This window comes from Nematolebias whitei, chromosome 22 (assembly GCF_014905685.2).
Source record: "Nematolebias whitei isolate Nwh7 chromosome 22, NemWhi1, whole genome shotgun sequence".
NCBI lineage: Eukaryota > Metazoa > Chordata > Actinopteri > Cyprinodontiformes > Rivulidae > Nematolebias > Nematolebias whitei.
The window spans coordinates 12,186,812-12,201,514 of NC_056519.1; the positions used below are offsets into that span (position 1 = coordinate 12,186,812).

The 14,703-nt window shown below is 38.5% G+C and overlaps 2 protein-coding genes across 2 annotated transcripts; one reads left to right on the top strand and one right to left on the bottom strand.

Annotated features, from left to right (window-relative positions):
* The first annotated feature begins 476 nt into the window (after nt 1–476).
* cax1 (cation/H+ exchanger protein 1) lies at nt 477–8,338 on the top strand. The gene is made up of 20 exons (XM_037696227.1): nt 477–719; nt 2,677–2,853; nt 3,026–3,144; nt 3,324–3,432; nt 3,542–3,658; nt 3,745–3,806; nt 3,926–4,081; nt 5,117–5,302; nt 5,461–5,560; nt 5,936–6,077; nt 6,187–6,370; nt 6,489–6,588; nt 6,667–6,785; nt 6,896–6,933; nt 7,009–7,136; nt 7,220–7,356; nt 7,436–7,530; nt 7,702–7,780; nt 8,005–8,113; nt 8,265–8,338. Exons 1-20 carry the CDS (start codon nt 644–646, stop codon nt 8,336–8,338), a joined length of 2,307 nt encoding a protein of 768 aa, XP_037552155.1. The 5' UTR covers nt 477–643.
* A 2,202-nt stretch (nt 8,339–10,540) lies between these two features.
* Nucleotides 10,541–14,553, bottom strand: klhdc10 (kelch domain containing 10). The gene is made up of 9 exons (XM_037695651.1): nt 14,463–14,553; nt 13,284–13,505; nt 13,005–13,159; nt 12,698–12,846; nt 12,521–12,605; nt 12,264–12,330; nt 12,134–12,181; nt 11,843–11,982; nt 10,541–11,002 (listed from the first exon to the last, which is right to left on the bottom strand). The coding sequence occupies exons 1-9, from the start codon at nt 14,551–14,553 to the stop codon at nt 10,793–10,795; spliced, it is 1,167 nt and encodes a 388-aa protein (XP_037551579.1). The 3' UTR covers nt 10,541–10,792.
* Between the last annotated feature and the right edge of the window lie 150 nt (nt 14,554–14,703).

Here is a 14,703-nt window from a genome sequence, read left to right on the forward strand (position 1 = left end):
ATATATATTCTGCTCAGTGCCCTGAGACGACTTCTGTTGTGACTTGGCTCTACTTAAATAAACTGAATTGACAGTTGCTGACTGTTCCTTCTTTCAACCACCAGGAGTCGCCAAAGCCTCAATTCATCTGAATCTGACCAGATGTTTTTTTTTTTATGACTTGCATACATTCATTTTTTTTAAAAGTATGAATAAGTTAGTTAAGTTAATCTTTGTGCTAAAATTATGTAGTGCATTAGCAAAACGCCTACAATATAAAAAAAAGTACAAAATGTGATGAAAAAGTGCAGAAGCTGTTGCTGGCCTGAACTACTTTTGGTTGCAGTGTTACAAAGTAACCACTAGGGGCGCTACAGTTACGTTTTCTTTAAACTCGACTAATTTTGAGACTTATGAATAAATTGGCTAATTATTCTTAACTTAGCTAGCGTATTAGCTAAACGACTACGAATGCAAATATGGAGAAATACGGGGATTTGTTGTTTTGAAACATGTGACCAAACGATTTCAGTGACGTTTATTTAGAGCAGTAAGTTTTTCCTCCACATCACTGATTGATTAGCCAGTCACTGCACAGCAGACATAAAGGGGCCGAAGCCTTGAGGACACACAGCAGCAACACTTAAGGGACAAAACCACCAAAATGTCCTATAAAACGTCCTCGTTGGTGCCGGGGGACGTGGACAACCTGCGAAGAAGATCAGTGGCTGAATCTACAGGTAATTTCTAACTTGGCACATGCATTTCTCCTTATTTCCCTTAAAAAACAAACAAAAAATTAAATGAGTTTTGCTGTGATTTCTTGTCTTCGTCGTGCTCATTAAAACCACCTGCGCTGCGAGGTTTTCTACCATGACAGCTAAAATTTAATTACAAAAATAAACATGCAAAGACTTAACTAATTTCTTAAATCCATTTATTTTATTTAAAAAATTAAAAAAAAGAGTTGTTGAAACCAGTTTACACCGAATTTAGGGATTGTGTTTGGTTAACTAAACTCAAACTATATAATAAAAGTTAGCATTTAACAATGTGATGAACTATACTAATTTAAATCTTTTGTTTCTTGCTACATAGCTGCTGCAAGATCAAATTTCTTCGATTTTTGTTAACTGAGATTACACTCAGTTCAGATTTATTGCTTCCCACCCCCCACACACAACCAGGTTTTTATCAGGAGAAAGAAATGTTGTTCATTGACAATATGTTGTGTAACCAGCATGTCTGTGTTTGTACCTTCAATCTAATCCCTTTGTGTGTTACAATGCATCAGTAATGTAATCAGTCAGGGACACTGCATGACTCTCACGAGGTTTCTGATGGTTTCACATCATCATCATCATCCACATCCATCAACTTTTATTTATAAAACGCTTTAGCCACACCGCTGAAACAAAGTGCTGAGCATCACTAAGATGATAAAAGAAAGCATAAAAATAATGTGACAAAGCTAAACGCACAATAATGACTCGCACAATTAAACGGATAAAATTCATACCAATAAAAATGAAGTAAAATCAAGTCTCAGTTGGGTTGAAGGCCAATGAGTAAAGATGCGTTTTCAGAGAGTGAAGGGGCCTGTCGAGTCTGCAAAGGCAGAGCGTTCATAACTTAGGGGCACTAACAGAGAAGGCCCTGTCTCCTCTAAAAGCTTTCTCTTACTCTTGGGAATGACCAGAAGCAGCTGGTCAGCAGACCTGAGTGACCGAGGGAGAGTGTAGCTCTGTTGGATAAGGCGGGGCAAGGCTGTTTTAAAACCTTACAAACTGAACAAAATTTTAAAATGAACTCTAAAATACACGGGCAGTCAGTGGAGAGAAGCCAGTACAGGTGTGATGTGCTCTCTCTTTTACGTGTTCCTGTTAAAAGACGTGCAGCAGCATTTTGCACCAGCTGCAGATGTGTAAGTGAGGACTGGCTGACTCCGAGATAGAGAGAATTGCAGTAATCCAGCTGTGATGAAAAGAAATCATGGATTACTGTTTAAAACTGTTGCCTTGAAAGAATAGATTTTACCTTTTGCTAATTTTCTGAAATGATAAAAACCAGACTTGACTGTGGCTCTTATTTGACTGTCGAGTTTTAAAATCACTGTCTATTTTAAAACCAAGGTTTGTAACTGGACTTTACATACATTGTCAGGGGGTCTAAGCCAACTGGAGGGCTCGGACATGCACTAGGTCTAAAAACAAGTACCTCAGTCCTTTTTTTTTTTTTTTTTCCATTATAATGCAGAAAACTTGGGGCCATCCAAGCTTTAAAATCCTTGAGACACGATAAGAGGTTTAATGGACCAAGCATCGACTTGCCATAAAGGTGCATAGATTTGGCAATCATCAGCGTAGAGTGAAAGGAGATGCCATGTTTTCTAAAAAAAAATAATAATAATTCTAGCTGAAAAAAAATTAAATGCCCTAAAATTGAGCCTAGGGGAACCCCACATGACAGAGGAGCAGAAAAGGATTCACACCCTGCAATTTTTACAGAAAATGTTCTGTCAACCACTCCAGAGCAGTCCCACCGATGCCTACTTGGTGCTGTAGACGTGACGATAAATGCTGTGGTCCACTGTGTCAAAAGCAGCAGTTAACAAGGAGCAGTCACCCTCCACGTGTCAAATGTGATGCGCTGTAGATCTTCTCAATCTTCAACTTGATTTTTGTCCTCCATTTTTAGATACCTGTTGTGATCCTGAGCATCATCATCAGTTTCCACGGCTACAGGTTTACCCTGAAAGGCCGTGCCTCGGGCCCCAGCATCCAGACCTAGGTCCAGTGGCGACGCCATCCCCAGATGCTTCTGCTCAACACTTCTGCCACTTCACCCCAAAATGTTTGCTCGCTGTCCACAGAGGTGAATCATACTACAGCAGCTAAACATTAAAACTAGCAACCTCACAAGCAAATGGATCAACTTCTTCCCATCTTGAAGTGTCTAACTAGTATTTTTAGGATTCTGGTATTAGAGCTGAATTGAAAATGCTGGAACCGTTTTTGCCTGAGAAAATGTCTTGTCTTCTGCACAGGAGCACATTGCACCTCTCCAACACGGCATGTAGAAGAAGGATGGCATGACAACACCTCGAGGACCACTATCAGAGTTGATAATGAGGTTGAGGCTCACAGAGAGGCTAATAACTACAAGGTGGGTAATGGCGATGTGTCTAGAAAACCATTTTATCACTAGAAACTGCATGTAAGCAGCATCAGCAATAAAGACCACTGCTTTTTTTTTTTTTTTATTTTTTTTTATGATATTTTTTTTTGGCTGCAGCTGAGTGCTGTCTGCATGGATCTGTTGTTTTCACGGTGTGTTTTTTCCAGTTTGGCTTCAGAAAATGGAAAGGCAACGTAACTGAGAAGCCAATTGAAGACCGCTCCGATATCGACAAAGAATTGCACACCGACCTTAGCATTGTAAAGCAACAAGGAGGTCCATTTTTAACCACTTTTTTTTTATTATTTGTTGATAAAATTTGCACACAGATTCTGTTCTTGCATAAAAAAATAATAGCTTGTGCTTTATGTTTCCATTCCTGCAGCTTCAGTGGTCACGTTTGGGAACATAGCTTATGTGTTTTTATTTGGCTGGTGGATTTCGTTGTTCTACATCCTCATTTGTCCCGTAATGTTTCTAACAATCTGCGGTGCTTCCTATGGTATGGTTTCTACAGAAAACTCCCAACACTCCGATTGTAATTCTTCATAATTGCAAATATTGTGCCTGTTTTGTTGCATATTTCAGGCAAACTTTGTTTCAAGTTGGCATGGTACTTTCTGTGGCCATTTGGGAATTCAATAGAGAAGGTACGATACTAAAATAAACTGAAAAGATCGTTCTCTTTAATTTTTTGTTTGTTTGTTTTGTTTGTTTTACGGCTCTAATAAAGACTGACAAAGATCTGCTTATGGACTTAAAATTTCAGGTCAGTGCTGTAAACAGAAGGACCACCGTGATGCCGACAAACTGTGAGATCATTCAACAAGAACAGGATGGGGGGGACTGTGAACCCCTTCTGGTATCTTCTCCTATAGAGCTCCACATCCCAGCTCTGCCTACAAAAAAACCATCAAAGCACTGGGTAAGACCAACCGACTGACTTAATCAGAATAAGCTTTATTATCATTGCACAGAAATGCATTGAGATTTTTCATACAGTCGTCCGAGAGATGAGCGGAGTGCACGTTGCTGCTGCTTCTAAGAGTGTGTTCCTTTGTTCTTTTCGATAGAAAAGGGGAAAGGCCATGAGGAAAGGATAGTGGTATTACAAAATAATCTCTTCACACCTTGTTCTTATCAGGACACACTTTAAGACATCAAAAGCAAGCACATTTATAACACATTGCATATGCATTTGACAGCAAGACAATGAGATTTGTCCATGAAGCACTTCCAGATAGCACCATAGTCCTGATAAGATGTTGGTGTCAGCCGGTACAGCTCTGATAAGCATTCACAGAAGTTCTCGGGGGTGGGGTGCAATAGAGCAGAGCCTTCTTAGTTTTCACACATCCCAGGAGAAATTTGATAAGTTGGCCTTCTTCAAGGCTGAACGGGGGAGTCGGATTCAGATAAGCCAGTTATTTCTCGTCAGCATTGAGTTCTGCTGGTACTTTCAATGATCCAAAATGGCCAGATTTGTGGGCAATCCACTGGTCCGTGCTCATTATCTCCCTCCAAGGTCGTCTCCAACATGATGGCAAGTCCCAGAAGCTGCAAGTGGCCTGCGATTCTCAGAAATCGCTTCCATCCTATGGTTGAGCTCGTAAATCAGCTGATTTTGCTTGAAGCACGAACCAAACCTTCACACAAGGTCTGCAGCTTTGTCATGGCCAAAACTGCTGCTGCCATCTTCAATAGCCGATAACATGGGTATCTGCCGGTGCCACAAAGCAGAAACTCTGTCATGCTTCAAATGATATAAACATCTTCGGTGTCGTCCTGAGATAATACGGAAAGGCATCAGCTTCCAAACCCCCCACGGATCCATGACGTACCCTGCCGCGTGCGTCTCAACGGGGCATGAGGGCTCTCCAGGACCCTGTCGCTTGGTTGAAATAATAATAATTTACCAACTGAAATATTTGTGCACTTGTTTACTGGTGTGTTTCTGCAGGGGCGAGTCAGTACCTACATTTGGTTGTTCCTGGGTTACCCCGTGCTGGCCATTGTCCACTCTCTTGCATGTGTTCTCTCCTGGCTGCTGGTCTTCACCATCCCAGTAGCAAAAATGAACGGTCGTGTCCTGACCACTGTCCTCCTTATGGCGCCTGAGGAAGTTCAGATCCACAAAGTAGACAAGGTACTGTAACCAAACATGATCACACAAATATACAGTTATTTAAATTAAACTGATTTCAGTAAGTTATCTTTCAGGTTTAATGCTATTAAAATTGGTTTACCTGAACTTTGGTTGTTTACAGTGAAACAGTTTTTACTGTATGTCCTTTTTTTCCACAGACAGTTGTGTGTGAGACCAGAGTCATCTTATGCTGTTACCAAGCTTTTAATATGTATTACTACAAATACACTGTCCAAGGAATCAACATTTTTGCTCTCAGTATCCTTTCAAGGTTGTTACGGGAAGGCTAGAAGGGAACAAGAATTATTATTTTTTAAGTTATCAGTATTAATTTTAGGTTTTAATTTTATGACTTTTAATAAAAATCTGCATTTTCATTGGCAACTGGACCTCTTGGTTTTATTCTTGAAAACGTTCCTCTACTTTCAGCTCTTTTTAAATTATGAAAGCTCAGCTAATAAACGTCTTCTTCAAGGAAAAACCAAATCAGTTGCCTTTGTTATAATTATGTATTTAAATGGCTCAATCTATACCAGCTTTTATTAGGAATTTTAATTAATATATTTAATTTTACTATGAGAATTCTTTTATATTTCTGTATTTTTGTTTTGCTTAACAATACGCTCCCTACAGACCTGCTGCCTTTGGTTTTTATGACTTTAATTATCGGCTACACTGACCGCGAGCATAAACATTTGAGTGCAGAGACCATGTTTACTATCGCCATTACTTCTATCATCCCCCTGTCCTACTATATTGGCATGGGAATAGCTAGGTAAGCTAACAGATAAATGATTTTAGGGACCGTCTACAAAGCACGGCATTTGCGCGTTTCTTTTAGATTACTTTTCTTTGGTTTTAATCATAGTTTGTCCTCTCTGCAGCATTTCTGCACAGAGTAACTTTGCAGTGGGAGCGGTGGTGAACGCTACCTTTGGCTCCATTGCAGAGATGACGTTTTACATCACTGCACTGCTGCGGGGGCATCGTGCTGGCAGCAAATGTTACGAAGAGATCGTCAAAGCTGCACTTACTGGGACGCTGCTCGGGTGTATACTCTTCATACCTGTGAGTGTCACAGACAGGTGAACATGTTTACACCTAACTGCTGCTGAAACTCATTCACAAACCTCTTGGTGGTGCTTTTTTTTTTTTTTTTTTTTTTTTAAATTGGACATCTGTGCAGGGGATTTGTATGACTGTTGGGGGCATTAAACACAGCGAGCAGAGATTTAACAGCCGTTCAGCCGGTGTGAGCTCAGCTCTGCTCTTCATATCCATCGGGGGTAAGCGTGGCAGTGGCTCACACCACAAACTTTTGTGTTTTTATGTTTCATGCATATAAACTTGACTCTCTTGCCTAGGTGTGTTTGCACCCACCCTTTTCTCAAAGATCTTTGGCAGTCTGGTGTGTGAAAACTGCTCCAATAACCTGGGCAACGCCAGCGCACCTTTCGTCTGCAACGACTGTCACTATTCCACGGTGGGCGGCTTCTTTTTCTACAGTTTAATGAGCGATTCTATGAAGTTTACAGAATAACAGGTTTTGTTTTCTGTTTATCACATGTATGATCTTTTGTTTGTTTCCAACAGAGTCAAACTGACTCTCATTTGATTCTGTCCAACATCGAGTAAGTCTGCCAACAGAATGAAATTCATGTTTGCAGCACAGTCACCTTCAGCAGTCATTTGAAAATATTTTCCAGGCCTCTTGTGTACACGATATCTGTCCTGCTGCCTGCTTCGTACCTGATCGGCCTCATCTTCACGCTAAAGACCCACTCCCACATCTACGATATTCAAATTAGCGATGGCCACGGGGGCCATGTACATGGTCAGTATGCACAGAAAGACCACACCTACGACCTCGGAGGATTGTTGAAATGGTGCAGCTTGAAAGGTGCCATTTGTCTCCAGCAGGTCACCATGTTGTGCACTGGTCCCGTTGGAGGGCTCTTGCGGTGCTGATCGTGGCCACCGTGCTGATGACGTGCTGCGCTGACCTTTGCACTGAAAACATTGAGCCCATTCTGACCCATTCCTCCATCTCTCAGGTTTTCAGTAATTGTTTGTTTGAGATTTCAGAAAGTCTCATTGTGTGTTTGAACTGGGATGCCTCCTGTTGTCCTGCAGTACTTCATCGGAGTCACTGTGTTGGCCATGGTGCCAGAGCTTCCTGAGATCGTCAACGGGGTCCAGTTTGCTCTGCAGAACAACATCAGCTTGAGGTTTGAGAACACTGCACATTTTAATTCAGAAAATATTACTGCTGCAATTCTAAAGAATGCAGCATGTTCTGGTAACCTTGTCAGATTTTATTAGAATAATATAAAAATGCTAAAAATGGGCTTGTATTTAGGTCAGACTGATTTAAACTGTTTATCTGTTTTTTTTTTCAGCCTTGAAGTTGGTAGTTGTATTGCCGTGCAGGTCTGTATGATTCAGATTCCACTTCTCATCCTTTTTAATGCGTTCTATGTAAGTATTCTTTGCTATTGCCACTCATCTATTGATGGATATATATATTGATATTGTCAGGCTTGGGTTGGGGAGTCTGATGCTTTGTTGTGTTACTGTATCTTAGATCTGTATTAAAGGTGGAACGTTTTAAAGCAAAAAGTCTTTTTTTTTCCTCATAAGATTGTTTTATGCTTTGTGCCTTTTTGATGAATCAGCATTTTGCAACCGTTTTTCCTCTTCAGGACGTTGGCTTTGTGCTGGTGTTCAGTGATATTCATCTTTGGGCCAGCATCTTCAGCGTTATTCTGGTCAATTATATCTTCATGGATGGAAAATGTGACTATTTTCAGGGTAGGTTTCATCTTAAAATGTAACTTTTTTTCCCCTCATTTTGCAGAGTTCAGTGATTTCTTTATAAAGCAATGAATCTGAATAAGTTACCCACAAACTAATGCATTTCAATGATTTTCCACCTGTAGATAATTTTCTGTTTTGTTTGCAGGCACAGCATTAGTGGCGGTTTATCTCATCATTTTGGCTCTTTACTACTTCGCTCCTTCTCCACGTTCTTGTTAATCTGCAGTGAAAAGAAATAATTTTCTAGTAATTCACTGTTTGTTTATGGGGTAGTTCAAAATTAAAGGCACAAAATGAGAATTAAGTTTGCTAATGTCAAAGCTGAACTGGGATTAAATGATTATTGTGCTGCATGGTGGTTTGCAAGCTTGAAAACGTTTACCTTTTTTTTTTTTTGTCATTTCTTGCTGTTGGATGTAAAAGTGAATCTTCAAAATTCGTGAATTATATCAAATGCAATAAATGTATTGGTTAAAAGTGTAATAGAGCTTGTATTTAAGTGTGAATAACCTAAACAGAATATTTTTTTTTTTTGCATTATAAACACAGAGGCTATTGACACTTTTTATTGATGGAACACAACATTCATAAAATCATACTGTACATTTTAGTGGAACTCTGTGAAACAGTTTTTGATTGTAAAGGTAAAAAAAAAAAGGCATCTTGCACAAAAAATGGAGAGAACAGGAAATAGAACGGGTAAACAAGTGAAAGTCTGATTCAAGTTTTGTATTTTGGGGCCGTCCAACTATTCAACAGCTTTTTTTTCTTCCTAAAACCAAACAGAGCATTATTTGGCATCAAACATTATCAGGTACTGAATATTTAGGAATAGAGCACTCGCTATGCTGCATTTATTTCTGAAGCTCCCTTAAAAACGTCTTCAGTTTTTGTCCAGGAAGACATTTTAAAGTAGTTGAACTATTACACTGCCTTTAATTTGTAAAATATCTGTAGGAGTTTTGAAAAAAGGCACTGCAGTGTGAACAAACGTTACTACTGAACCATCTCCCAGTGCAAAACAGTCGTCGTAAACAAAAAGGGGAGTCAAATAGTTCTTTACTGAAATAAAAACATTTTTAAGAGCACCTAATTCACAGTGATGACTGGTTCAGAAATAAAAGCTATAAATCAACAGATGAAGAAATATTGTATGGGGTGCTGTTTGTAAAGTTACAGTCAAATTAGCAATATTTTGGTTTATTTAGCCTTTTAATAAGATTTTTATTTAATTCAATCATATTTTCACCATGTTATTCATACATTTATAAATGTCATAATTCCAAACTAAATATTTAATTTAAAAGCTAAATATTTAGTTTAAACTACTTAACTTGCAAGTTAAATATTTAGTTAGCAAGCTAAACCGTTAAATATTTAGGTCCGAGCTACATATTTAGTTGGCAAATTATTTTGGAAATAAAATATATTGCTTGGAAAATAAATATTTAGATCCGAGCACAAGATTTGGTTAGCACGTTAAATATGTAGTTTAGGAATTTAAATATTTAGCTTCGAAGATAAAATGTTTAATGTGGAAATTAAATATTTAGCTTGGACAATATATTGTTTGGAAATCAAATGTTTAGTTTTGAAAATATTTAGTTTGGAAATATGACATTTGTAAATGTATGAATAACAACATGGTGAAAATGACTTTTTTTTTTTTATTCAATTTTTATGAAGGACTAAAAAAACCAAAGTATTGCTGTTAATTTTTGACTGTTACTTTACAAATGGCACCCCATAATATTATAGATGCTGACCTGTAACTTAAGCAAATGAGTTTTCCAAACGATGCAAAAGAAAATCTGTAGTGGGAAAAATTGCATCAATTATGCCAATGAAAAGCGCAGTGTTTCATGTTTAAGATGATTTACCACAAATAATCAAATACATCTAAAAGTTTTCAAAGCATGCAATAAAGTTTCCCAGCTCTTTATTCCTCCTCTGCACACTGGTATCAAGTGTTAAAAACCAGGAATTTTCCTGGGGATGGGAATTTGTTATTTCTATCACTGATAATTCACAACCTTCAGCAAGAAGAGTCCTTTTTAGTTAGAATAAAAATGTCCAAACTTGAAACATGGAATTAGAAAAATACTGTCTGGGCCCGTTCTTCAGACTGATTCTTGCTGCGGTCATCCATGCCTGTAAAATCTATTCACGTAAATATGAAAAAATGTGCAAAAAGCAATAACGGTTCATGGAAAAAAAAGCCAAATTCCTTCAAATAAATAAACATCCGTTTAACTATACTGAATTCTTGAAACTCTAAGAGGATGTAATTTACAAAAATGAGTTGGACAGTGTTTGACTTCTTGATTTGGCAAAATAAACTTTTTTACATGTCTGTTTTGTTGAAGCCTTGAATTTCAACTCTGTAAAAAGAGGTGGGGACATGGGGGGGGGGGGGGGGGTGCTTTGAGTAAAATCCATAAAACATTCCACATATATTCATCTTAACTAGAAAAAAAAAATAGAACACAAAAAAAGGCATCCCATTGTTTTTGGCTTTAAGGCGGGGCTACATCAGGCAGGAGGGTCCGAGTCTTATCCCAGAACCTGTTAAATCAGATTTTGTTTTCTAAGATCTCATCTTTTCGCTGTCCAGCCCAGCCTTTTCGCGACTCTCGTGTTTTTGCTCCTTTCGTGTTTTTGCTCCTTTCGTGCTTATTTCAAGCGTTCTACAAGCTCCTCCGTGAGGCCCAGGTTGCACAGATGAAAGGTGGGGAGAGAAGTCAGGTGGGGAAACGATTTGAGAAGCTTCTCCCAGCAAAGCTCCAGCAGGCTGGGAACAGCGAGCCAGATTCTAAACAGAGAGCCAGTCCTCTTGTTCTCATGGATGTTCACTACACCACCGTGGATGTACATGCAGCCAGCCTGGGGACAAAATGGTTTTAGAACGCAACAAAATCGGCAAACCTTCATGAAAATAACTTACTAGCTGGTGGGATCTGTGAAACATTTAGTGTAACTGCTTGTAGAGCATTAGTCTATTTTAATGTTTCAACCGTGGCATTTACACACAAATATTTGAATGAAGCGGTCATAACTGCAGCCCTGTTGGATGTGCAGTGCCCTATTTTAGATCTGTGTGCTTTCACAGAATGAACATGCATGCACACAATGATCCAAAATAAGGGAGCTAGAAAAACTTGGAGATGACTGAACTCCACTAAACAGGCAAGCACAAACTTAATTATTGGATTTGTTTTGCAAAAACATTTTACTTGCACTCAGTGGACAACAAACATCTGATGCAGGAAATTTGGTTGAATTAAAAAAAATGCAGCTGCAGTTGAAATCAGAAGTTTACATACACTATTTAAAGACATTTTTTTTCCACACAACTTTGTTTTATCTACGATCCAAACTGAAGGACCATAGTGTCTTATTGAAAGCAATCAAGTGCCTTTTTTTTTATTCTTGCACTAAAAACACTTGAATTATCTTTTTCCATTTGAATTAAATGATCAATCATTTACTAAACCAAAGGAGACAAGAGAACCAGTGCAACTCATTTTCTGTGCAAGCTGTGTGGATAGCTACCAATTTGGAATTCTGACCAGCAGGGGGCACTGGTTTTTGCCTAAATGAGACCACTGCTGACCTGTCGCATTTAGGACGAATCAACAGTACCCATGGTTTATTGCCTTTTTTTTTTTTTTTAACTATACACATGCAGTTAAACAGACAGAAAATGACTAGAAGCGTGCTAACCGGAGTAACAGCAGCACAGTGAAAGTAAGCTGGCTCAGGCATCTCTGCTGGTAGTTTACTCCACTGGAAAGTGTGCAGGTTGATTTTCCACAGATCCGCTAATATCAGTTCTCCGTTGTAGCCCCCGCAGATAAATACATCTACAACAGAAAAAAAAAAAGACCAAGTTGATGGGACACCTGGAATCACTTTTAGGTTGTAGTTGTTAATTTGTGAGACAAAATAAAAACACTCGTTTTAATAAAGTGAGACATTCGAAAACAGTTTTTTCTTCGTTATAGCTGTTCTTACCATTACGTATTTGGACACAACTATGGCATCTTCGAGGAGCAGGATACCCTGTCAAAAGCAGGTGCGTTTAAGAATAGTGTACATAACAACAAATGCTTAAACAACTATGTGTTTAGTGGTGGGTACAGACCTATCTTTTCATGAGGTTTAGTTGTAATCTCCTCCCAGGAATTTGTCTCTAGATTGTAGGCATGTATCTATAAAAATAAAAAAAAATACATTTTTAAATGTTTTTATTATTGCGCTCATGAAGAACTTTCATAATATTTGTGCCTGATATTAAGTCAGTTATCTGTTTGAGACATTTTTAAATAAAAATGTATAAAGATTTTAATTGTATTTGTCAAACTTCCACCAGTTTAGAGAAGGTCTAGAATATAGTCGTACCTTATCCAAAGGATATGATGTCCATGAAGTTCCCCCTCCCAAAATATAAATCCTCTGTCCATCATGTGCTATTTCATGTCTGTATCTGAGACACACGATACCAAGCTAGATCAGTAAAACATGGAAAATACATCCAGGTTGGCTTCTCTATTGCTCTCTTGAATCCTAACACCTTACCGTTCCTCAGGCAGGTCATCAGGAGGATTGTTGGGCTTGAGGTGAATCCACTCCCTGGTGGTCAGGTCCAGCCTGTGCAGGTCTGTGCTGTAAATGTAACCTGTTGTCCCCCCAAACACGTACAGGAAGCCATTTATAATGACCATTGCCTGCAGGAAGAAAGATATCAAGCTATGGTCTATTTGAAACTCCTTTGAGGGAAAGTCTGTTACAGTGCGACAGCATGGGATCATTGCTCTGTAAAGATGGCAAAGCAATGAAACTTTACTGCCACTTTTTTTACTCTACAGAAATGTTTTTTTGGTACCTGTCCATAGATTCTGTTAGGCTTCTTCCCTCGACAGTTGAGCAGCGACCATCTCTTGTACCTCACATTACAAACGTGAACGTCGTTGCCGTTATTCTCACCAAAAGGGATCCCGGTTCCTCCAAACACCAGAAGGTTGTTTCCATGCAAAACAGCTGAAGAAACACAGCAACAATACATGCAACTTTTTCTTTTTTTTTTTACATTTTCTGCATAGAAAACAAATGATAATCAAGGAGAAAAAATACATAAAACATTCAAGAAGCAAATGCATTTTACCTGACATGGATGCTAGTTCTGTGGGCATGTACCCCTCTGTGCGTATCTGCTGCCAGCAGCCTGTAGCAAAGTGGTACCTCCAAAGTTCCCTGAACAGTGGATAGTCTTCGTTCGCTGAGCCTCCCGACTCATCATAGTCAGGGTTATAACCTCCAAACACATATAAGTTAGCGTTGTCAGCGACACAGCGATGTCCACTGCGGGCAGGAGGGGTTCGATGACCTGAAGAGAGGAAAGCACTGCTTGAACAAGCGCTAAAGAAGAACATGCCGATAGAGATATGATGCAGATAATAAAAAGTGGCTGGTGGAATGAACTACACTAGTTGCTAAACACAAATATTGCTACAAATAGTTTACAAGATTGCAAAATCAATGACCAGCTAAAGTAACAAAACAACTCTTGTTCACTCAAAAAAAATCTGAACTCAGGTTTCAATATAAAAGGCTATCATTTAAACAGTGTAAAACTTTTAAACTTACGTTTCTGCATCATTGTAAATTATTTAAAAGGCAAAAACAATGAGACAACATAGGCCACAAAGTAATTATTCCATAATAAGGTTGAACAAAATGTTGATACAAAGAAAGCTGAAACATGTATACAGTTTAAATAAATGGGTTTGATTACAACTCTTTCCCAAAGACAAACATGATTGTCTGTAAAACTCTTTTTTTAATGCATCATTTATTTCAACATATTGCTTCAAAACAGGACAAATAAAACATGGCATGACATCTTGTTTTTATTCTTTGTCCCAGTCTTTAAAAAGTACATTATACTGCTTAATGTAACTACAGACAAAGTGTAAAAAAAAAAAAACATTACAAAATAAATGTTTTAAATAATTTCCACCAATTGCAAACACAATAATAGAAAATATTAATACAAATTTCTCCCTAAACTCAAACAAAAAACGCTTTAAAATCCTAGTAAAACATTACCTATATGATGTCAAATTGTATTGTTATCTAAACAAAATATGAAGCTATTTTAACATAGCTTGACTGATGCTAGCTTGAGTTGTGCTTTTGGGAGTCACTAATGGGAAAGGTTACTTCATAACAATCAAACGAGACATTAGGAACGTAAAAGATGATATTTGTAAGTTTAGCTGGTCAGCTGCGCGAAGTTTAAACGCGGTGTTGATAGCACATCTTGCTAATGTTGTTAACCGACCTGCTAGCATCGCTCCGTGCGGCGGCCTGCTGGACAGTTTCTCAAATTTATTCAGCTGGTCTGAAGTGTCAGCACCCTCCATGTCCGACATCGTTTTCGCCTTTACAAGTCAGTCCTTTTGGTTGTCACATCGAGAAAATAAAAAAACAACGTCAGCTAAAACGCAAATGTCTCATTTCAGATTTAAGGCAGGCTAGAAGCCGTTCATAAATGTTACTCCTACTTCCTGTCACAGATTTGA